At 47.7% G+C, this 23,082-nt stretch overlaps 1 protein-coding gene across 1 annotated transcript in view; it reads left to right on the top strand.

Moving 5' to 3' along the window:
- Positions 1-517: 517 nt before the first annotated feature.
- STAT4 (signal transducer and activator of transcription 4) overlaps positions 518-23,082 on the top strand; it is a 74,848-nt gene continuing 52,283 nt past the window's right edge. Inside the window, exons 1-2 of the mRNA XM_005872450.2 lie at positions 518-645; positions 2,677-2,821. Coding sequence (XP_005872512.1) covers positions 518-645; positions 2,677-2,821 — 273 coding nt within the window. The remainder of the gene's footprint in view (positions 646-2,676; positions 2,822-23,082) is intronic.

Below are 23,082 nucleotides of genomic sequence, written 5' to 3'. Positions count from 1 at the left end.
AGTTCCTCATGTTGTGGTGACCCCCAATTTCATTGTTACAAATTGAACATAATTAAAGCATAGTGATTAATCACAAAAACAATATGTAATTATGTATGTGTTTTCTTATGGTCTTAGGCGACACCTGTGAAAGGGTCGTTTGACCCCCAAAGGGGTCGCGACCCATAGGTTGAGAACCGCTGGATGGGGACAGGGAAGGGAGAGGGGTATTGAGGGGGGAGTGAAGCCCCTGGAGAAGGGGACAGGAGTTCCCGGAGGGCAAGAAGGAGGTGGTCTGGGGCCAGAGGCAGAGTCCTGTGTCCTTCACTAGGGATGACTGACTTACACAAAAGTTTAGATTGGCTTTATTCTTTGAATTGAAAGCACTTTCTCTTTTAATTGAGTGACTGTTTTAAAAAGTCACCTTTCTTCAGTGACTTACCTAATGGACAGCGTTGTCTTTCTTTGGAATCTAAGGAAAGAATAGGATGTACCAGTTATTACTTTTAAACTCTACTTTCCCCCCTTGTTTTATAGCATGTCTCAGTGGAATCAAGTCCAACAGTTAGAAATCAAGTTTTTGGAACAAGTAGACCAGTTCTATGATGACAACTTTCCGATGGAAATCCGACACCTGCTGGCACAGTGGATTGAGAACCAGGACTGGTAGGTCAGACGTTGTGTTTCTCCTCCAGGGCGATGCGCACCTGCTTTATGCTCTATCCAGACGGGTTTATTCTGGGGTTCACTTTCCAATCAATAGGTGCATTCTTTTCAGATAAAAAAGTTTTGGAAAACTTTTTCAAAGAAGAATACTAGTTCTTTCTGGTTTCATCCATTGCTCGTGATTTGTTTTTCTGTAAGCCAAAACCGCAACAACTTTCTAGAAGTTAAAAAGCCATGAAGTAAATCAATAGTTAATATCAATTCTCTATCACAGACTCAATGTAAACAAATACATTTTCTTAGTATATTTTACAAACATTCTTTAAAGTTCTGTTTACATTGTGCAACTTAAACTTTTTTTTTGCTTTAAACAGTTGTCTGATTTTTTTATTGTGGTAAAAGGTATATAACACAACATTTACCACTTTAACCATTTCTAGGCGTGCCGTTTAGTGGCATTGAGTATATCCACTTTGTCATGAAGCCACCACCACCATCCATCTGCAGAACTTTCTCATCTGCACAAACTGGATCTTCCTACCCTTAAACACTAACTCCTCATTCTCTCTACCCAGTCCCCCTCAACCACCATTCCCCTTTTTGTTTCTATGAACTTGACTGTTCCAGGTTCCTCATGGAAGTATCAGTACGCAACATTTGTCCTTTTGTGACTGACTGATTGCCCTTAGCATGATACATTCATGTAGCATGTATCAAAATGTCCCTCCTTTCTAAGGCTGAATACTATTAATAAAGTGTGTGTGTGTGTGTGTGTGTGTATAAAAGGGTAATATGCTAATTAAACCAGACATATTCCAGACAAGCCACGGTGGCGGGGGCTGAGGGAGAGGCAGTTAGGGGCGATCAGGCTGGCAGGGAAGCAGTTAGGGGGCGATCAGGCTGGCAGAGGAGAGCAGTTAGGGGCAACCAGGCAGGCAGGTGAGTGGTTAGGAGCCAGCAGTCCCAGATACAAGAAACAGAGGAACAACTAGAGAGATAAATGATGAAGTGATAGATTTAAAACAAAGCCTATTAGTAATTACATTAAGTGCATAAGTAATGAGTACTCCATTGTTGGATTTTATTTGAATAACAAAACAGGATCTAGCTATGGACTGTTTATAAGAGACACACTCTAAAATGTAAGGGTACTGATAGGTTGAACATAAAAGGGTGAAAAAGATTATACTATGCAAACACCTACTATAGAAAGCTCATGTGTCTATATTGATATCAGACAATATACTTCAAGATAAGAGGATATCTATATATATATATAAACCAAGCAACCGGAACGACCAGAACAACTAGTCGCTATGACGTGCACTGCGGACAGCCAACTGGCCCAATTGGGGGCCGGACTGACTAGCCAACCTCCCACGGCCCCTCCCCCCAGCCGGCCCGGCCCTGATGGCCCCAATCAGGGCTGGCTGGCAGGAGTCTATTAATAAAGTTGAATTCGTGCACCGGGCCTCTAGAGTGTGTGTGTGTGTGTGTGTGTCTGTGTGTGTGTGTGTGTGTGTATAAAATCTATCTATCCAGACATTTGCGTTTTCTCCACCTTGGGGCTCTTGTGACTAAAGCTGCTATGAGCATTGGTGTACAAATACCTATTCATTGCTTGCACTTCCCCTGGGTGTCTTCCCAGAGAGGAATTGTTGTAGGTGATTCTGCTTCTATCTGCGGCCTCTTCTGCCCTGTTTTTTTCTGGCGGCGGCACTATTTTACATTCCCCCTCCCCCCCTCCCCCCTGCAACGCAACATGGACCAGTTCCTCCCCAGCTAATGCTTTTTTGTGATTTGCATAACTGCATCCCAATCTCTCTGAAGTGGTATCTCCTGGTGTTTTGATTTGCGTTTCCCTGCTGATTAGTGATGTTGAGAAACTTTCCATGTGTACAATTTAACTTTCAAAAATCTTTAAATGCTTATCACTGTGGAATAGATTTATCACTTTAAAATGTGTGTGATGGGAAGGTAGACATCTTACTTAGTTGTTTCCTGCTGTGTAATAACACTTTTTTTTTTTAGGGAGGCGGCTTCTAACAACGAAACCATGGCAACCATTCTTCTTCAAAACTTGTTAATACAACTGGATGACCAGTTAGGTCGAGTTTCCAAAGAGAAAAACCTGCTCTTGATTCACAATCTGAAAAGAATTCGGAAAGTCCTGCAGGTGAGAATGCATTCTACCTTTTCCAAATGTTCAGCTTTTTAAGGCTTAGATTCAGTTTACAGAAGTCAAATATGTACCCATATGTTATTTTCAAACCATGTTTAAAAAGATAAATTCTTGAATGCTCTTGCCATTTTGAATTTCGTGCTCAATTTTTTGTTTGTTTTCCATGAAATTTTGAACCTGAGATGCACTATCTGTGGGGAGGGCGTGTGTGAGGGACATGTGACTGTTTGGAGGTTATGATGCTGGAGCAGGGGTTGGAAAGATGTGGCCCCCTCTCCCCCTGCCTCCCCCATCCTCCCTTGCCTTTGTCTCTTACATAATTTTGAGTTAGTGTTGTTCCCTTCATAGATGCAGGCCTCGTGTTGTGTGTTTTCCAGATTTGGTTCAGATCTCACCTCCTTCACAAACATTCTTTGCTGCACTCCAGCCCCTATCCCACAGGGCCACAGGCAAAGCCACACTGCTCCTGAGGCGCCAGACCTCCCTGCCCCGTGGCACCTAGTGTGTGTGTGTGTGGGGGGGGGGGGGGGTAGGGGGGCATTAGCATGTCTTCGCCCTCACACCATGAGGTCCCTGAGGCCGCCTTCAGCATTCAGCCTGAATTCCCTGCACCCACTCCAGGTGGGATGCATGGTAGATGTGTAACCCTTGTTGGTTGAAGGGCGAGCGGGTGAATGGGTAGATGGGGCTCTGAGTACTGGAGGGCAGGCTGCCTGAGCTGACCCGGGAGCGGGTGAATGAGTGGATGGGGCTCTGATAATGAAGGGCAGGCTGCCTGAGCTGACCCCGGGAGCGAGCAGGGCCGGCTGGGAGCCTGGGCCGGCGCCTGTGGAACATGTGCCATGTCTCAGGAGGCGCTCCAAGAGGCCCACGCTTCCGCCCAGTATATTCTTAGAGAGTGTTAGCTACACTATAAAGGAAACGTGCCGGAAGCTATAACATTTGTGAGGGGGACACGGGTATTGTTTTTTCTGATTGATGTTTGGGCTGCCCTGAGCCACCTTGGCCATATAGTGCCTTACAAGTTGACAAGAGCCATTGGCCAGGGCTGGAAAAGAGCTTGTGGGCAACACAGCAGGGTCTTGGGAGCATCAGGCAGACCCTCTCCCATGGAGATGAGACCCTTAGCCTCGGCCCCACCAGCTCAGGGCTCTCATGCGCCCACCTGAGCCGGCGGGCACGCCGCTGCCTCTCTGTGTACAGCCCATGACTGAGAATCGTATACACATTTTTAAGTGATTGAAACAATAAAAATGAGTAAACAAATAAAATGCATTTGTGATGTGAAAGTGACGTGAAATGAACAGGTCTGCATTTTAGTGGAAAGGGGCCACTCTCCTTCACCTTGGCTGTGGCTGCTTCGCCCGGCCACCGCTCAGGTGAGCAGCCACAGTGACTGGAGGGCCCTGAAGCCTAAAATAAACATGTGCATGTGTGTGTGTGTGTGTGTGTGTGTGTGTGTGTGTGATTGTGATTGATTGTGAGTGTGTGTGTGTGTGTGTGTAACTGATCTTGCCCTTCATGGGAAAGTTTGCTGACTTCTGGCCTAGAAGCGAAGACCCTACACTTTGCTGAGGGATAAAGATGGTGAAAAGGCGGTGCGTGGCCTCTGAGGATTCTGGGTCTCAAAATATGACCGTGGACAGATCACGTAATCTTTCTGAATTCTCATGTCTATCATATAAATGAGATTAATCGTTACTTACCTTTTGAAATTGAAAGGAAGACTGGGGCTTTGATTCTGGGAAAATATTGGCCCCCAATAAATGTTTCTTGCCGATAGGGGCCTTCTTAGTATATCGGGCAAGTGGATAGCCCATCTGTTTTTGTGGGTGGGTCTCAGATTACAAGGAAGCTCGAGACCCTGCAGTAACTCCCACTCCCATCCCAGCTCCTCCCAGTCCCATCCCAGCTCCTCCCACTCCCATCCCAGCTCCTCCCCATCCCATCCCAGCTCCTCCCACTCCCATTTCAGCTCTTCCCACTCCCATCCCAGCTCCTCCCAGTCCCATTTCAGCTCCTCCCACTCCCATCCCAGCTCCTCCTAGTCACATTTCAGCTCAAGCACAAATTCTTCTGCTTATGTCACTGGTCCTGTTGTATTTTGCCTCTGTAGACCTTTCCCAACATCCCTGCCCCAGAAAAATGATCTACTCCTTGTTCCCAAACACCCCACGCTCACTCTTGAATGATCTGAGCTTTTGTCCACGATGGTCCCATGACCAGGGGTGCTCTGCCATCCCTCCCCCCTCCAGTTCCCCTCCATCCCTAGAGGAGCCTGGAGGTCCCCATGCAGCAGGAAGCTCTATTCTCAGCCTCCACGGGCACGGGCTGCGAGGTAACCAGCGTCTCCTCTGGGCTGGCCGTGTCTAAGCAGGTCACCAGCCCTTTGAGGGTAAGAGCCTGACCTCCTTCTGTGACTCTCCCCTCCCTCTGTGGTTCCCACTGTGGTTCCACTACAACCTGAGAACCCGAAAGTTGTTTGGTTCGTTAAGATCTTTTGAATTGACAGAAACACTTGCTCTTTCTTTCTGGTGCTTCTGCCTATTTCATCTTAGAAGCTCTTGTTCCTGGACATTTGTATTAATTCAGAACACGGTGGAAATAGTAGTAAAGAACATCGTCAACCAGGTCTTCCACCTCAACACACCTTCTTTTTAATGTGGCATATTCCCAGGGGTGCTGTTTGTTCTTCTGTTTTGGTTTTGGATAAGTCAAGTCTTTGAGGTAAAACACAGTGCACCCCAAAAGGAGAAAAAAAAACATCAAAAGGTCATTGACACTGTGCTTATCTGGTCTAAGCATTGTCATCCTCTGGGATTTTAAATACAATCTATTTTAACTATTATAGCAAGAAGAAAAAAAAAGCAACAATATGGAACCAGGAGAACTAAGCAGGTATAAGGTAGATTTATTTTCATTTTTTAGAGGAACTGAAGTCTCCAATTTCAATATTTCAGTTTTCTATTTGATATCACACCTACTTCCAGTAAGATTTTAGAATGGCTTCTCATAAAAGACAAACCAAACCACTGACGCAAGAGTCGAGGCAAGCCCTGTGATGGGAAGCTGGGAGTACTGATGTCCAGCTGGCTCAGCCCCTTCAAGGGGAGGCCGCCTCAGCTCAAGGTCAGGAGCAAGGACTTCCTGCTGAATCCTGGTTGTGACTTCCTCTCTGTGTCCCAGGGCAAGGCATTTGCACTCTCCGGCCTGAAGCATGTGGTAGGGCTGTGTGAGGATTTGCTGAAAATAAGTACCTGCTCCAGGTATTTCAAGAGTGCTTTGTCCCGTTCTTGACCTTTTTTTACAAAAAAGAAATACACACACACACACACACACACACACACACACACACACACACATGACTTTATTTTTTAGAGCAGTTTTAGTTTTATAGAAAAACGGAGCAGAAAGTTCTCCCGTGCTCCCACTCCATCCCTGTCCTCAGTTCCGAAGCTCTCATGGCTGCCGTGTTGTATTGGTGTACTGAGTGTTACGGTTATGAACCTACTGGGATACGTTAGGTATCCCCAGTTTCACTGTCTGTGGTTTTTGTTATCTGTAGCCAACCGAAAAGATTGCATAGAAAATCCCAGAAATAATTCCCAAGTTTTAAATGGCACACCTGCCATTCTCAGTGCTGAAACCTCGCAGGCCCTACTCCACCTGCTGCAGATGTAAGCCCCCTCCCACCCCCCTTTGCCCAGCGTCTCCACGCTGAGTGCTGCCCGCGCTGCGCGCCAGTCTCTTAACCGGCTCGGTTATCAGACCCGGTTCTGCTGTCGGGGTCGCGGGGCTGGGGCCTCTAGGCGTTATTTACTGGCCATGGCCCACGCCCGGGAGCAGGGATGACGGCAACTTGCATTTGCCAAGGAGAAGCCGTCAGTGCTTCCTGTGAGTGGACGGTGAGTCCAGCAATCGGTTACGCTGTGGACGAGAGATCACCTTCACAGAACTTTTACCACAGTATATTGTTATCATGGTTCTATTTTATTACTAGTCATTGCTGTTCATCTCTTCCTGTGCCTAATGTGTAAGTTAAACTTTACCATAGGGCTGTATGTAAAGAAAAAAAATCCTACAAATGTCGCCGATGTACTCTGGTTTGACTTGGGATTTTTTGACTTAGGATATGCATTCAGTAGAAATTGTACTTCGAAGTTTGAATGTTGATCTTTTCCTGGTCAAGCGATAGGCACTACAATCCTCTCTGTGATGCTGGTCATGAGCCACAGCTCCCATCAGCCACACGATCGGGGTAAACACGGGTAGTCTACAGTGTACTCATTGTGTTAGATGGTGTTGCCCAACTGTAGGCCAGTGTAAGGTTCCGAGCACGTTTAAGGTAGACTAGACTAAGTTCTGATTTTTGGGAGGTTAGGTGTATGAAAGGCATTTGGATTTATGATAGTTTCCATCTTAGAGTTGTATATGCAGGGTTCAGTCCCACCCGTGATTTCAGGCATCCCCAGGGGTCTTGGAACACGCCCATTACGGATAAGTGGGGAATGCTTATTATAATTTTTTTATCCATTTTTGGCAATTGTGAATAAAGCTGACATTAACATTTATGTGCAGATTTTTGTATGGGCATGAGTTTATAACCCATTCGCAAGGTACCAAACCTCACATAACCAGTAATATATATTTTTATTGATTTCAGAAAAAAAGGGAGAGGGAAAGAGAGATAGAAACATCAATGATGAGAGAGAATCACTGATCGGCTGCCTCCTGCACACCCCCTACTGGGGATCGAGCCCACAACCTGGGCATGTGCCCTGACCGGGAATCAAACTGTGACCTCCTGGTTCATAGGTCAATGCTCAACCCTGAGCTACAGGGTCCAGGCCATATCACACTTTTTAAAAAAGCTAGCTGCTTTTTGTACTTACCAGATCTTCATAACTTACCAATCTCTGTCAAGATTTATTTTGGGGGGAAATGAGTATCTCATTGTGAGAGAGGGAGAAATGAGAGATGGCTTGATGGTTTTAGTTTGGATTATTACATGGATATTGATGCATAATGGAGATTAGGTCTGGAGAGGGAGGTGGGATCACAAGGTGAGTTTGATAGATTCTAGGTGGAGTGCAGTCGGAAGGTAATGGAAGTTTCTGGAACTAACAGGCTTATATACCTGCCTGTCTCCCCCGCAAGACTGTGGGCTCCTTGGGCGCATTCATCTCTGCCTCCCCAGCATGCACCAGGGGCTCGGTGTTTCATAAATGAAGAGTTGAGCTGACACTGAATGCGGGCACTGCCTTGTTGCAACCAGTATCCCTCACCAAACTGAGCCAGTGCCATGTCGTTATTGCAAATGCTGCTTAGGGTGCGTCAGTGCAGTTTAGATTATAACATGTGCTTGCTGAAATCGGCAGTTTTTAAGGATGAAGGGGTTGGCTTTGGGAAGAAGCGTTTTTAGAATGTGTGGCACCTGTGAGAGAAGGTCAGGCTCAACACCTGTGAGGGAAGGTCGGGTTCGACGGACCCGCTGCAGGAAGAACTGAGAAAACCGTTCAGAGGAAGGAAGGAGACCCTGGCCCTCGGGAATCCTGGAGACCGTGTGCGCCCCGGGGAGAGCAGAGAGGGATGAAGTGAAAGGGAGCTGGAGGCCAATGTCCTTCACCTGGTCACCACAGGAAACATTCCCTTGTCACGGCAGTGTGTCACTGTGGTTGTGTCGGTCTTTCACATCGGATGGACGTATCATAATCTAGCCAGGTCTCTAGAAATGGGCACTTCATCTCCAATGTTTGCTCCATTATATCTTTTTTAAAAAATATATTTTTGTTGACTTCAGAGAGGAAGGGAGAGGGGGAGAGAATCATGATCAGCTGCCTCCTGCATGCCCCGCTACTGGGGATCGAGCCCACAACCCCAACCCCGGCACGTGCCCTGACCGGGAATCAAACCATGACCTCCTGGTTCATAGGTCGACGCTCAACCACTGAGCCATGTGGGCCGGGCTACTCCAATACCTCTTTATAAGCACAATGAAATTTAAAACCGTTGTCATTAGTGCTATAATCATCACTCTTCACTTCTGTAATTGGCATCTCACACCACTCATTCTCCCTCCTCCATTCTCATCTTCCCGCGAGAAGTCAAAGGGCAAAGAAGGGCCCCCCAGGATGTCCCCTCCTTTGGTGTGTAAAACCACAACGGAACCACCTCGCTCTGTTTCCTGTTATTCAAAATCTCCAGGGAAGGGCATTGCACAAGCAGACTCCGTGGCCCTTCCCGAGGCTTAGCGACGTGGCCATCAGGCAATGCCTCTTTCGTCACCCTGCTGTCACTTAAACCCCTCTTCTCCTCATTCACTTCTCAGTGGACAGATGAATTTGCCAGTGAATGGAAGAACATCTGGTTCTTCCTTTTGAAACATGGTTCTCCATGCATTACAAGACAGAACCTGAATGGGTGGGACTTGAATCTCCCATGTCTACAACGCTTTTTAGCTCATAGTGATTAGCAAGGTTACTCCCCAACCCTGCTAATCAATGAAGCATGTCCTTGTTGGTAAACTGTTCTATTGAAGGCCCTTTAATACTCAGGGGAACCACTTTGGTTTCAGTTTTTCTCTCAGCAGCCAACATTCAGAAGTTATTAAGCCTCAAACCACACAAATTGAGAGCCATGGAGGTGGTTTATCTCTGAGTCCTGTAGGTTATACCTTTTTGCTGATTAGCTTAATATCATACCTACTGATTTTAAAAGAACTTTCTTGTTACAAAAGTGATGCATATCCAATAAGAAAATTCAGGAAACATATATAAGTAAAATGGGAAAAAATAATCTGTAATTCCATCTTTAACTGATAACCACTATTAATTTATAGTATATTTCCTGCTAATATTTCTACTCATATAGTAAATATTTTTAATTTATTTTAAGAATTATTATTGTCTTATAACTTTCTAAGCTTAATACATCCACTTAAATAATCAACCAACCATGGAATGGTATTCTATGAGATTAAATATTATCTTTTTAGCAATTCACTCATTAATTGGACATTTATAGCTTTTTTCAACTTTTCACCAATATAAACAAGTGAAGGAAACATACCAATTTTTAAAACTTTACTCATATTTATGATTATTCTGTTAGGACAATGGCTCTTAACTTCATGCATCAAAATATCTTGCAAAGTCATTGTTTTTAATATAAATGTGCACTGTGACATGAGTGTAAACTGATCTATTAATGAGGATTGCGCTAGTTACTGTATTAACTAAACTGTCAGACAATAGACTTTCATTTACCTTCACATAACAGTGTGATGCTGGGTATTCTGTAGGTCAGGGTGGCTTCCCTTTTCATTCTTTTTAAAAATATATATATTTTTTATTGATTTCAGAGAGGGAGAGAGAGATGGAAACATCAATGATGAGAGAGAATTATTGATCAGCTGCCTCCTGCCCACCCCACACTGGGGATTGAGCCCACAACCCGAGTACATGCCCTGACCAGGAATCGAACCTTGACCTCCTGGTTCATAGGTTGATGCTCAGCCGACCAGGCCCCTTTTCATTCTGATTTGGGGATCCGAGTTCCTTCCATAATGTGGCTAGGCTTTTCCGAAGGGGGCTGGATGTCTTTGGAGAGAGAGAGGAGAGAGAGAAAGAGAAAGATCATGAAGTCATAGCCACATCTGAGATCCGTTGGCCTAGACACAGCACACGCTACCTGCATTCCAAGAGCAAGAACTGGTTACATGCCTCCTGCCGGGAAGGGTGATCTCTACATCTGTTGCCACTTCCACTTCCCAGGACATCCTGTGGGGTGGAGCTTTGGAAGGCAATTAGGCATGTCTGCCCCATTTGGTAAAACCATTTTGGGGAGCAGTTTGTCAATATCGAAGTTTAATGTGACTCAGCAATTCCATATCTGAACATTTAGCCTACAGAAATCTTCATGCAAGTAAGAGAGGATATCTATACAAGAATACCTACTGGTTTTGTCCATCTTTAAATGTCTACATGGTTATATAAATTGGGTTAGTTTCTTGCATGCTACACAACTATTAAAATATTAGGTCTGAATATCTGGAGGTGAAAGAATGACTATAACATACGTTAGTGAATGAAAAACACACAAAACAGCGTGTCCAGTGCGATTACCCACAGGGATGAGGAGACAAAGTGGAGGATGCTGCTCTCCCCAATTTTTAACTTTTCCGTTACTTGGAATTTAAAAAAATAAGCCCAAGTTAGATGAGAATTTTCACAACTCAGATTCTCAGACCTCACCCCAAATCTACAGAACCAGAATTTCCAGAGAGTGGGGCTGAGACATCTGTAGTTCATAAAAGCTTCCCAAGCGATTCTGATAAGTTAGCCGTGTTGAGCCCACAGCCTGAGGACACATTCCTGAAAGTGTCTTTACTACGTCAAAGGGTATGGAAAAGATGAAGGCTTTTGATAAGAGTTGCCAAGTGGTCCTTCAGTGATGTGCCAATTCGCGTTCCCAGCAGCAATGCGTACAAGCTCATTCCATCCTCCACCCTGAGTGGTGCCAAGTGTTTTCGTCTTTGCCAGTTTGAGAAATGAAAAATGGCGCGTCTCATGGATGTGGACAGAAGTGCTAGTCTGTTGGGTTTGATTCTCTCCGGGGTACGTTTTGTCGTATCTGTCTTCCTCTTGAATTGTGTAGATAGATTCATTCTCCCAAGTTAATGTTTCATGATAGAAACCACTTGGGGAACTTGTTAAAAATGGAGATTTCTGGTCCCCTGCTTCCCGTGTTGATGGAACAGGTCGAGGATGAGGTTGGGAATGTGAGTCGGAGGAGTCAGATTCGGAGTTTACAAGGAAGAGATGCATCAGGAGAGGAATAAGCGACGATGAACTTACGATCTAGGTGTTCTGCGTCTCTAGAACAGACCTTTTGCTCATGACGTGCCACGCCCTCTGCCCAGGGCACAGTTCCCCTTTCCTCCCATCATCCATCCAGTGCCAGCCACGTCCTCTCTACGAGTCATTAAAATCCACATCGATTTCTCCCTCCTCCTCACTCGCCCACTTAGCGTCCAAACAACTCGTCCTGACACCTCCTCACACACTGTAATTACGTTAGGAAGATGGGGATCGATTCACAGTAGCAGAGATGTCGTCCAGGGAAGGCTGTCGAAGTACCATTTCAGGACGAGAGGAAATGCCCAGGCTCACCGGGAAAATAATCCTGCAATAAATGACCTCTGTGGGGACAGGAAATTGGAGGCAATGGCAGCACGATTGAAGGTGACATTTGGAGTCAGACAGCCTTAAAGAATTAGAAACGAGTGCTTCTCTATCAAAACAAACTGGCACTTTTTCTCTTTCAAACGGGAAGAGATGAAAAGTCCTTGAGACGGCGCAGGGCGGACTGTGGCCTGAGCAGCCTGCTGGTTTTTGATCAGACGTGCATGGGAGAGAGTGCCCCTCAGCCAGTGTTCTCAGCGTCGTCTGCTCATTGGAACCAGCAGAGACGTGTTTAAAGAGCAAATGGGCCCAGCCCCACCCATGTTCTGCTGAAATTGGGATTTGACTTTTTTTCCAGCCCCTCGGGTGATTAGCATGTGTAGCCAAGGTTAAGACGCATGGACCAAAGTAATGCCAAAAAAATCACGTGTAGATCTCACACCTGTATTTCATCATTCTTTGCCATTTTAAGGGGAGGAGATCATTTGAGTTGCTTTTCTAGTAGACGTGATGGGTTCCCAAAGATTCATATACTCTCTCCCTCCACACCCTTGTCATTTGTGAGAATCTGTCCAAGTCAATTTACTTTCTTTCATTCATTCAACGAGTATGGGTTGACGAGGCTCTCTCCCAGGAGCACTGCTCACGGCGTGGATAATGCCTCATGGCGCGTGTAATTCCCAGTGCAAGGAAATTAAGCAACGCAGGTGATCGCACTGGTGTCTGCAAGCAGCTTGGGGGTGTCCCGCTATGACCAGGAGAGTTAACTATGATGGACCGTTCCCAGAATGCGCCACCTTGTCTAATTAAATGCAGTGCGCTTAAAACACCTTTTCTGATTCCATGAGGCTATTCCTTCTAACGTGTCCTAAATCTACACTTATCTTATTAAAAGATACTTCTCTAGGCCACTCACGGGTCTATCTTTCTAACCTGAAACGACATTTCTCAACTTCCAATTGGCTGCTTTTCATTGTGACTAAGAGGATTCTTCTTTATGGAAGCTGTAGGTTGCAAAGTGATTGTACAGCAGCAAGACCAACTGGCAAGGCCTTGGTCCGGGTTGGAGTTGCAGTGGGTGGTCTGACCCCGCAGAGAAGGCGGGCCCAGACCACAGGCCTGCATACACTGCTTGATCAAACCGTTTCCCCGGGTCAGCACCAGGGGGCGAAGGCGTGTGTGGTCTTTGCTTCTCAGTAGAAATGGAAACAACGGGAAGGAGTCATCAGATGTCCGCTGTGGCCCTGGCTCGTTGGGGCTTTGGTTAGAGCATTGGCCTGAGGACTGAAGGGTCATGGCTTTGATTCCCGGTCAAGGGCACATGCTCAGTTGCAGGCTTGATCCCTGGCTCCTGTCGGGGTGAGAACTGGAGGCAACCAATCGATGTCTCTCTCACATGGATGTTTCTCACATGGATGTTTCTCTCTCTCTCTCCCTTCCTCCGCCCTCCCCTAAAAAAAGAGATTTCCGCCCAGACCGGTTTGGCTCAGTGGATAGAGCGTTCGCCTGTGGACTGAAGGGTCCCAGGTTCGATTCCGGTCAAGGGCATGTACCTTGGTTTCGGGCACATCCCCAGTCGGGGGTGTGCAGGAGGCAGCTGATCGGTGTTTCTCTCTCATCGATGTTTCTAACTCTCTATCCCTCTCCCTTCCTCTCTGTGGAAAATCAATAAAATATATTTTTAAAAAAAGAGAGAGAGATTTCCACTGTGCCAGCCACGGCCCTTACCGAAGTCCTTCGCATTATCTATGAGCAGAGTATATTCCAAGGAAATGCCGTTTTTCTGACAATCCAACAGGATTAAAAGTTCTTTTCATGACCATAAGATGTATTTCAAATTTTCCATTTCTACTTAATAAAAGGAATACACTTCCATGCCTGTTGTAAGAAATAAATCTAAACACAGAGAGGGTACTAAAAAATGTACCCTTTTAAATGCACAAACGAACGTATATCAGTGCATCCATTCTGAGAACAAAACATAGCAAAAGTGTTGATGACAACAGAGATCACAGGCAGATGACGTGGTGCCAGGGGGTGGGGACAGACCTTCCCACGGGCCCGGCCGACACCAGGCGGCTGCTGAACAGAGTGGGACGCAGAGCTCCGTCCTCTTGGTCCTCAGACTGCTGTCTCCCCACTCCAAAGGCAGCCCTTCCTCCTTGAGTCCCCGGGGGCACCCACGGCACCTAAAATATTGGGAGGAGAGCCCAGGGCTTCGATCGCAGACGCAAGTGATGTCACGTGTGGTAAGATATGTCCTCACTCGCACTGACGTCCTAATTCTACTAAGTGCTCAGCTGCAAATAGGCAGAGGATGGAAAACACGAATTACGCCACCAAGAGTTGTGACTTCCTGTTAAACTTTCTGGAGGAGGTGAGAATGCAACAGTCAGAGGGAAACTGTTGTGAAAAGCCGCTTTCTTTATGTGCTGCTACTGCTTTCGCTCTCCCCGCGATTCTATAGAGTGAACTGCATTGTAGGTTGATTACATGACATGTGTAAGCATCTTAGAAGAAGAACGCTTTAGATAGGGAAGAGACCTTAGACATCCTATATAATTAAACCCTGATATGCAAATCAACCGAATGGCTGAACAACCGGTTGCTATGACATGCACTGACCACCAGGGGGCAGACGCTCAACGCAGGAGCTGCCCCCCTGGTGGTCAGTGCGCTCCCACAGGGGGAGCGCTGCTCAGCCAGAAGCCAGGCTGACGGCTGGCGAGTGCAGTGGTCATGGTGGTCATGGCAGCCTTTCCCACCTCCACAGCAGCACTAAGGACCCCTCGGGGGATGTCCAACTGCCGGCTATCCCCCGAGGGGTCCTGGATTGTGAGAGGGGGCAGGCCAGGCTGAGGGGCCCCCCCCCCCCCCCCCCCCAGTGCATGTGCACTGGATCTCTAGTAATGAATATGTATGCAACAAATAACTGGCAAAAAAAAATAAATAACTTAAGGGAAAGGAACAGTCTCTTGACATATGGTATCATTACCATGACTTTAATAAGCCTTCAAGCTCTACATTTTCTTAAGTTTTATGTCATGTTCAGCTTTAAAACTATATATCAGTACCTTAGTATTAAATACAACAGTGCTTAAGACTGAGTTTTTCATTCTTTTCATTGGTAATTCATTCCCTATCTTTATTGCAATTCAGTTGGATAAACTAAGTCTAAAAAGCTATCGAAGTTGTAGAACAATTACAGCCCAGACTAAATTATAACAGCAACTTCCTGTAGCTCACACCTTTCTCAGACCACAGCTTTCTTGAGAAACAGAGTATTTTAAACATGTGATCTGATCAGCTAGAAACTCTAGGGGAACCTCCTGCTTGTGGTAGTTTTGAGAAGAAGGGAGAGGCACGTCGAAAATAACCTGCATGAGCACATTTTCTCCACACACATCACTTTCTCTGTCATAAAACCCGGGCGTTCTGCGGCCTTCTCCACGGATCTTGGGAGAACATCCTGTGTGAGAAAGTTACTTCAAGATAAAAATTCCCACAGTTTTCATTAGCCCGGTTCCTGTCATGAGTTTTCCTCTCCGCTAGTACCCTGGTCCTTTCGTTAAAACTCTCATTGGAAGCACCCTCTACATTTTATCTTTACCTGGTTATTCCCTCTCCCAAGTGACAGCAAAAGGCAGACGTTGGCGCTGGTGTCCTCCTACGTCTCCTGGTTTCCTGGAGTTTTGTGCCCCATGTCAGCCTTCCTCACGTCCGGCCGGCCACCTGTGCGAGTCTCTGAGCATTATGTACACCCACTACTTTTTTATTATATCCAACTCAGCCCTTTCCCCCCTCTTCAATGGATGCCTGTGAGTAAGAGATTTTCTCCCAGGTCTGCAGCCCTGCTCCCTGGCCCTGCCCTAGCTCGCAAGGGCAGAGGAACAACAACACCGTCGATACTAAGAAAGAAGGTCAGATTCAAGGAAGGAGAGAGGGAGGAGGGGTGCTTGTTGGTGTGGTTTTCTCAGCACCCAGATCGATGCCTGGTAATAACCGTTGTTCAATTCAAATGTGTGGGATGAATGAACAATGAACGCATGAATGAGCATGTGCCCCGACCGGGAGTCAAACCGTGACCTCCTGGTTCATAGGTTGATGCTCAACCGCTGAGCCATGCCGGCCGGGCAAACATCACCTAATTTTTCACAACTATGTGAGTTGTCTTACTATTACCTCCGTTCTGCAACTAAAATAAACCTGAAGGAGGGGGAGGGCGAGGCCAGCTAGTGAGGGAGGGGGAGGCCAGCTAGTGAGGGGGTGAGGCCAGCTAGTGAGGGAGGGGAAGGCCAGCTAGTGAGGGAGGGCGAGGCCGGCTAGTGAGGGAGGGGAAGGCCGGCCAGCTAGTCAGTGGTAGAGCTAGAGGGGACACTCCAGCTTCAGGACAAACCGCAGGAGGAGAAGCCAAGGACCTTCCTCAGAACTAGTTAGAATAGTTCTGTGACTCGGATTAAACACGATTTCTAGTCCCCAGGGGGCGAGCATGTGGAAGGGAATCTCTCTCTCTGGCCTGCACCCACTGCCGGTTCACACGCTCCCTCCATGAAGGGCACCCCTGAGCTCCCGCTGCCCTGGCCCTTCCTCCCATGACTCACGTGTGTGCACCCGGGTGCCCGCAAAGCCCTGGTGCAGGCTCCTGTGTCTCCCCCATGGCCTGCCCACCTCTGTGCCTTGGCACACATGCTCTGTCGTCTGTGACCCCTGCCCACAGCCCTGCTGGTGAAGACCTGCCAGGGCTGGCAACGCCGCTGACTTGGCTTCTCCTCCTGTGGTTTGTCCTGAAGCTGGAGTGTCCCCTCCAGCTCTACCACTGACTAGCTGGCCGGCCTCCCCCTCCCTCACTAGCTGATCTCACCCCCTCACTAGCCGGCCTCCCCCTCCCTCTGCTTCAGGTTTATTTTAGTTGCAGAACGGAGGTAATAATAAGACAACTCACATAGTTGTGAAAAATTAGGTGATGTTTGCCCGGCCGGCATGGCTCAGCGGTTGAGCATCAACCTATGAACCAGGAGGTCACAGTTTGATTCCCGGTCAGGGCACAGGCCTGAGTTGCAGGCTCGATCCCCAGTAGGGGGAGTGCAGGAGGCAGCCGATCCATGATCTCTCTCATCATTGATGTTTCTCTCTTTCCTTCGCCCTTCCTCTCTGAAATCAATAAAAATATATTTAGAAAAAGAGCATTAAAAATTAGGTGGATGTTTGGGAAAGTAATAACAGTAATCACAAAAGTTTCATTTTTCACTGATTGACTCATGGCTTCTTTGGGGTTCATCACTATCCTATGCACTATCCTATCCTGTGCCCCGTTATCGCTCATGTAGAAAGTACGAATGCATACATGCAGGGTGGGCAGAAGGAGGTTCACAGTGGTGAGTGTGCAGAACACAGTTCCCTCTTGTTTCACTCTTTGTCGTTTATTGCATTGGTTTCCAAGTGAGCCACTGTAGGCCTCCTCTGCCCGCGTGAGTTTGCATCGGTGTTCATGCATGTGCACGTGTGCATCTTAGAATCATGCGAGTGTTGGGTGTAGGCTGGGCGCCCTGTGGTGACGGCTTTCATGAGCTCGTCTACTCCTCACAACAGTCCTGTGGGGAGGTTGCTGCTGTCCCCCACTTTACACATGAGAGAGTTGAGGCTTCGCGAGTTCACAGAGCTGAGAGGTGAGAGAACTAAGAGACAATCTCAGCACTTCTGAATCTAGAGCCTGTGCCCCAAATATTATGCACCTGTGGGTGATTTCTCCAAATTCTGCCTTAATATTTCTCTTAAAAATATATATAGTTTATGATAATTTTAACAACTTGATTGAGGTGGAATGACGTACAAGAAACACCGATTTGCAGTGTACAGTTTGACAAGTTTGGGCATAGCGTATCCACCCATGAAACCATTACCACAATCAAGATAATACACGTAGCTACCACCCCTAAAAGTTCCCTCGGGCCCCTTTTGAATCATTCCCTTCCACCCTCTCTGCCCTGGGTCTCACCCCCAGGCAACCACTGACATGCTTAAAGATTAGTTTGCCTTTTTAATAAAAATAGAATCATACATTATGCACTCCGTTTTTCTAACTGGCCTCCTGCACTCAGCATAATTATTTTGGGGTTTTTCCATATTTTTACATGTATCAACAGTTCACTCCTATTGGTTGCTTGTAGAATTCTACTGCATGACATACTGTCACATGGCTATTTGGAATATGCAAAAAGGAAAAAAGTAGTGCTCTATTCCTTAAGTTACATTTATTTTAAAACAGCAGCGTGCTTCCCTGAAGTATTAAGTGGATGTCTACATTGAGTAAGAAGGCGGGGCTTCCGATAGGGCAGAGGAGGCGATGGGTGAGAATTTGTCTCCCAGATGTAATATCCTTCTAGTCTTTGAAAACCACGAGTTAATTTTGAAGTTTTATGCGTGCAGGCATAGAAAATCGATATCTCATCTTTGGTATATAAAGTTCTACATTTGAAATATGTTTAAAATCAAAGTAACCCGGTGTGGTGCTCTCAACTACAGAAACTCAGTGATAAAATGCTTCAGCTGTATCCGCTGAAATTCATACATCTTTCCCTGGTGATAGAGTTGTTAATGGGCAATGAGTTCTCCCACTTTGTTATAATTATTCCATGAGAGAACACTTTAGAGAAAGACAGATAGCAGCCGCTTCAAGATGGTGTGGTAGGCAGACCCGCAGGCTGGGACTGGACTTCCCTGGGCCTCAGGGAAGGGCTCTCTGGAAGGGCTGCGCTGGGCTCTAAGTGAGAAGGCATTGGCCAGCAACTGGCACGTGCAGATGTCACAGATGGTGTTAGCTCTCCCTGCGCCTCCCAAGCCCTTTTCCCTGAAGGTGTCCTGAGGCTCCGGGAGGGCCTCGCTGTAGCCCTTTTCACGTGCTTTCTTCTCAGCTGGATCCCAGAGCGAGGCACGGAGCCGGCACTGGCATACTTGCTGCATGAAGACCGGAAGGAGACCCCTCTCCCAGCCCTGGCAGCAAAGCAAGCCCCGTGCAGACTGAGGCTGGGAGAGGTCTCGGTGGCCTTGTTCCCCCGAGAGGCCTGCGTGTCTCCTGGGGCAGGGAGCTGCTGTGTGGCCGGCACCTGCGGGGACCTCGCTGATGTGCAGTGGCTGGGTCCTGGGTGGGAGGTGACAGCTCCGATTGGAAACCAGTGCCTTGCTCACCGTGCTCACCGCGGCCTCTCTGTGAGCGGGCCCCCTGGGAAACGTAGCAGCTTACCCAGGGCCATGTAGCCAGCAGGAGGCTGGCACGCCCTGTGGTGACAGTGCGCTGAGCACACTGCACTGTGAGAAACCCAGCGTCTCCAGGGAGTCCAGCAAGACACCCCGTGAGCCCTGAAATGCTTGTGGACTTGGTCACGTTGAAGTAGGAAGAGAAAATGGCAAGGCGGTGTCCCTGGTCAGCAGGTTTGCTCAGACAGTGCTTCCGCCAATGGTCTGTGCCGCGAGAAGCACACATGTGCGGTGAGAAGGACACGTGTGGTGAGGACACATCTGCGATGAGAAGGACACGTGTGCGGTGAGAAGGACATATGTGTAGTGAGAAGGACACATGTGTGGTGAGAAGGACACATGTGTGGTGAGAAGGACACGTGTGTGGTGAGGACACATCTGTGGTGAGGACACGTGTGCGGTGAGAAGGACACGTGTGCGGTGAGAAGAACAGATCTGTACTTCTCACCGTACACCTGTCCAGGCACTGGGCCCTCACAGACACAGGAGGCCAAAGAAGAAAGCAACCCTAAACCAACAGTGGGATTGTTTCTGAGAGATGGAGTGGAACATGGGAAATAATAGGGTTGAGAAATAAAATGTTTTAAAGAATATTTTAAGAACCACTGGAATGAGAGGAATCCAAAGCAAGTCAGTCAGAGAAAGCTATCACATGATCTCACTCATGTGTGGATTATAATGAAGAATTTAAACTGATGAACAAAAACAGGTCCAGAGACAGAGAAGCATCGAGCAGATGCTCAAACCTCAGAGGGAAGGACTAGGGAGAAACTTTAAATAAATATGGGCAATAGGTTCTACTTAGTGTTTGCATTTATGGTCCTGGACATGGCTAACCTATGATCATTTGTTTTTGAAAATAAAGAATTACTGATGGAGAAATTATATCATTAGCAGGGCACTGTGAGTAAATGCATCAACCCCTTTTGCCTTTAAAAAAATTTATTTTAATAAATCTTTATTGTTGAAAGTATTACATATGTCCCCTTTTTCCCCTCATTGACCCCCTCCTGCCCGTCCCTGCCCCCCACCCCAGGCCTTCACCACCCTGTTGTCTGTGCCCACGGGCTCTGCATGACGCATACAAGTTCTTGGGTTGATCTCTTCCCGCCCTAAAGACTCTGGAGGGGTGGGGCACCTGGTGTGAGCCCCTGACGAGGGAAATGACCCCGGGAGCCACTGCCCTCGGAGCAGGCTCGGTGCTCCTGTGTGGGAACCGGGGTCATGGTGCCCATCTTACTGAGCCGCTGGGAAGAGGACTGAATGAGAGGGAGGGAGGGAGGGCAGAGAAACTCGGCCCCAGCAGGTGCTCCGTTGGCCTTTGCTGAGTGAATGCGGGAAGAGACGGCTCCTCTTAGCTGTGCAGATGGGAAGTGTCCTTCCGGCTTCCCTGCTTTTCTTTAAAAAGATGTCGTCATCGTGTGTAAGTTTCTATGGAAAGCTGAACGCATTTGGTCAACACTAATGCAAGTTCCTTTCGGCCTCTGTTCTTTATCTGCAAAATGGTGATAATTCCACCAGCCTTTCCTAGGGGGCCTGAGGCCCACCCGCACCCAGGGCTGCGCTCAGCGTCCCGGGAGGCGCCCCTTTCCCGGGCAGAGGCTCCCCTTTCCCGGGGCAGAGGCGCACTGTGGCTGCTGGTGCTGGTGCTTGTCTTGGGGGGGCCAGTAGCTCAGGCAGGGGGGCGCGTCCTTGACAAACAGGAACGTGAAGAGAGCTGGCCTGTGGTGATTTTTCCAATAGAAACCAAGAGGTTTCTGTTTTTGCCAAATGGAAAGAAATTGTCACACATGCAGTTTTATTTTTTGGGTAGTTGAGCAGATATGGAAAATTCTGTCAAGAACAATGATTTTGTTAGGGACTCTCTAGCCAGCATTTAAGGGCACGTCCGCGTGGCTCTTGAATTTCAGGGGAGTTTCCATCGGTGCCTGCGCGCGTTCGGGCCGTGTGACCTTTGGCTGGTTTTCAACCTGTGAGGCCCGACCACAGAATCACTGCCCGGGGCAGGCTGACTCTTTCCCTTTCACCCCTGCGCCTACCCGCTGTGCTGACGCGGACCCAAAGAGTTTCTTACGTAAGAAAAAGGCATCTGCTTAGCTTGGCTTCACCTGTGTGCCTGAATGGAAGCGAAACGAGCCGTCGGTCACCTGCCCCTTCCCTTCCCCCGCTCTGCCTCCTCCCCTGCAGTTCATATATGACTTCTCCGTCCTGAACCCTCCCCAGTCCGCTTCTGCGTCTGCTTCTGGAAGCACCTCTGTGTGTGCGTGAGAAAGTACGTTCCCAAAGGACACTCGTCTGTGAAGAAAAGGCTGTGACCAGCATCACGTTCTCCCTCTTCCCAGACACATCCCCTCTCCAGGCTCACCCCGGGATCACCTCTCTAGCTCATCCGTGGTGGGCTTCATCCGTTATAATCATAGTTTCCAGAGACCACGGGCATGCCCCCCTTTTTTTGTAAAATGATGGCATTAACCAAGAAAGAAACATCCTATCAGAATGGGGGCCCTTCGCCCCATAGAAGATTTGGGGCTTTCCCACATAATCAATACTCGCTGAAACGGTAGAAGGATCGTGGCAGCTCTTCTCCTGTGGCCCTGCATGAGACCAGCAGGAAGGGATGGCGGTCATCTGAATGGAAAAGCCAAGACATGGTGCCTTGACTGTTTCCACTTAGCCGGGGTAAACACAAAACACCGCATCGGACCCAATCAGTGGGAACGGAATTCAGCGCATAAAGCTGGCGCGCCTGTGCGCTCATGAGTCGGGCGACCTGGGTCGGACCCTGGCCCTGATTTCCTCCCTGCGTGGCTTTAGCAAGTCCCTCAATTTCCCTGCGCCTCCCTGTCTGTCTCTTCCCTGTCAAATGGGCGAGTGACAGTCTGTGCCCCTTAGAATTCATGCGGAGCTTCTTAGCATTCAGAAAGCCCAAAATATATGTCATTTCATAAATACTACCATCTCTAGCCCTGAGGGTAAATGACACGTTGTTTCTTTCAGATTAGTAGCAGGCAGGAGAATTATAGAGAAGAAATAGCCCGGCTGGTGTGGCTCAGTGGTTGAGTGTTGACCCATGAACCCAGAGGTCACCGTCTGACTCCTGGTCAGGGCACATGCCTGGGTTGTAGGCTCGATCCCCAGTGGGGGGAGCATGCAGGAGGCAGCTGATCGATGTTTCTATCTCTCTATCCCTCTCCCTTCCTCTCTCTAAAATCAATTAAAAAAATTTTTTTTTAAATCTGAGACCTAAAACATTTTTAAAAAGAAGAAATACAAATTATTTGGTGAACAAGAAGGCTGATCTCTGACACTTCTAAAGAGTTTTCCTCCCTGGGCGCAGATGAGAAGCAAGCCCTGTGCTTATGTGTGCACTCCACGTCTCTGCTGCTGATGCTAAAGTGTGGAGATACTTGAACTCAATAACACACCTGTCGGTATCGAGTCCAGCATCGCCTGACAGACATGCTAGGGGTATCCCCACGCACGGAACATATCCCCACTTCAGACACCACAGGGTCTTGCAGGCTCTGCTGTATGGAATATCTTTCCCACTTGGAGGCTCCCAGGAGCGTTATCCCGTGAAGAGGAGGGTTCCCCACACACTGGTGTTCCTAGCGGATCTGGCCTAACTCCAGTGCTGGCGCAGGCGCAGGTGCTCTATAACGGGAGGCGGCCTCATTCTGCCCCTTAGAGAGGGGTGTTTGCTTTCCCTAAGATGATTTGTTGCCTCATGACTTTGGTTTTTTTGTAGGAATCTCGGCTCAGACATTTTTTTTCTCTTCTAAGCAGCACTGACCTGTGAGACTTGGGCAGCGCTAGGCA

This window comes from Myotis brandtii, unplaced genomic scaffold (genome assembly GCF_000412655.1).
Source record: "Myotis brandtii unplaced genomic scaffold, ASM41265v1 scaffold381, whole genome shotgun sequence".
Taxonomy (NCBI): Eukaryota; Metazoa; Chordata; class Mammalia; order Chiroptera; family Vespertilionidae; genus Myotis; species Myotis brandtii.
This window is presented reverse-complemented; position numbering and strand designations above follow the sequence as displayed.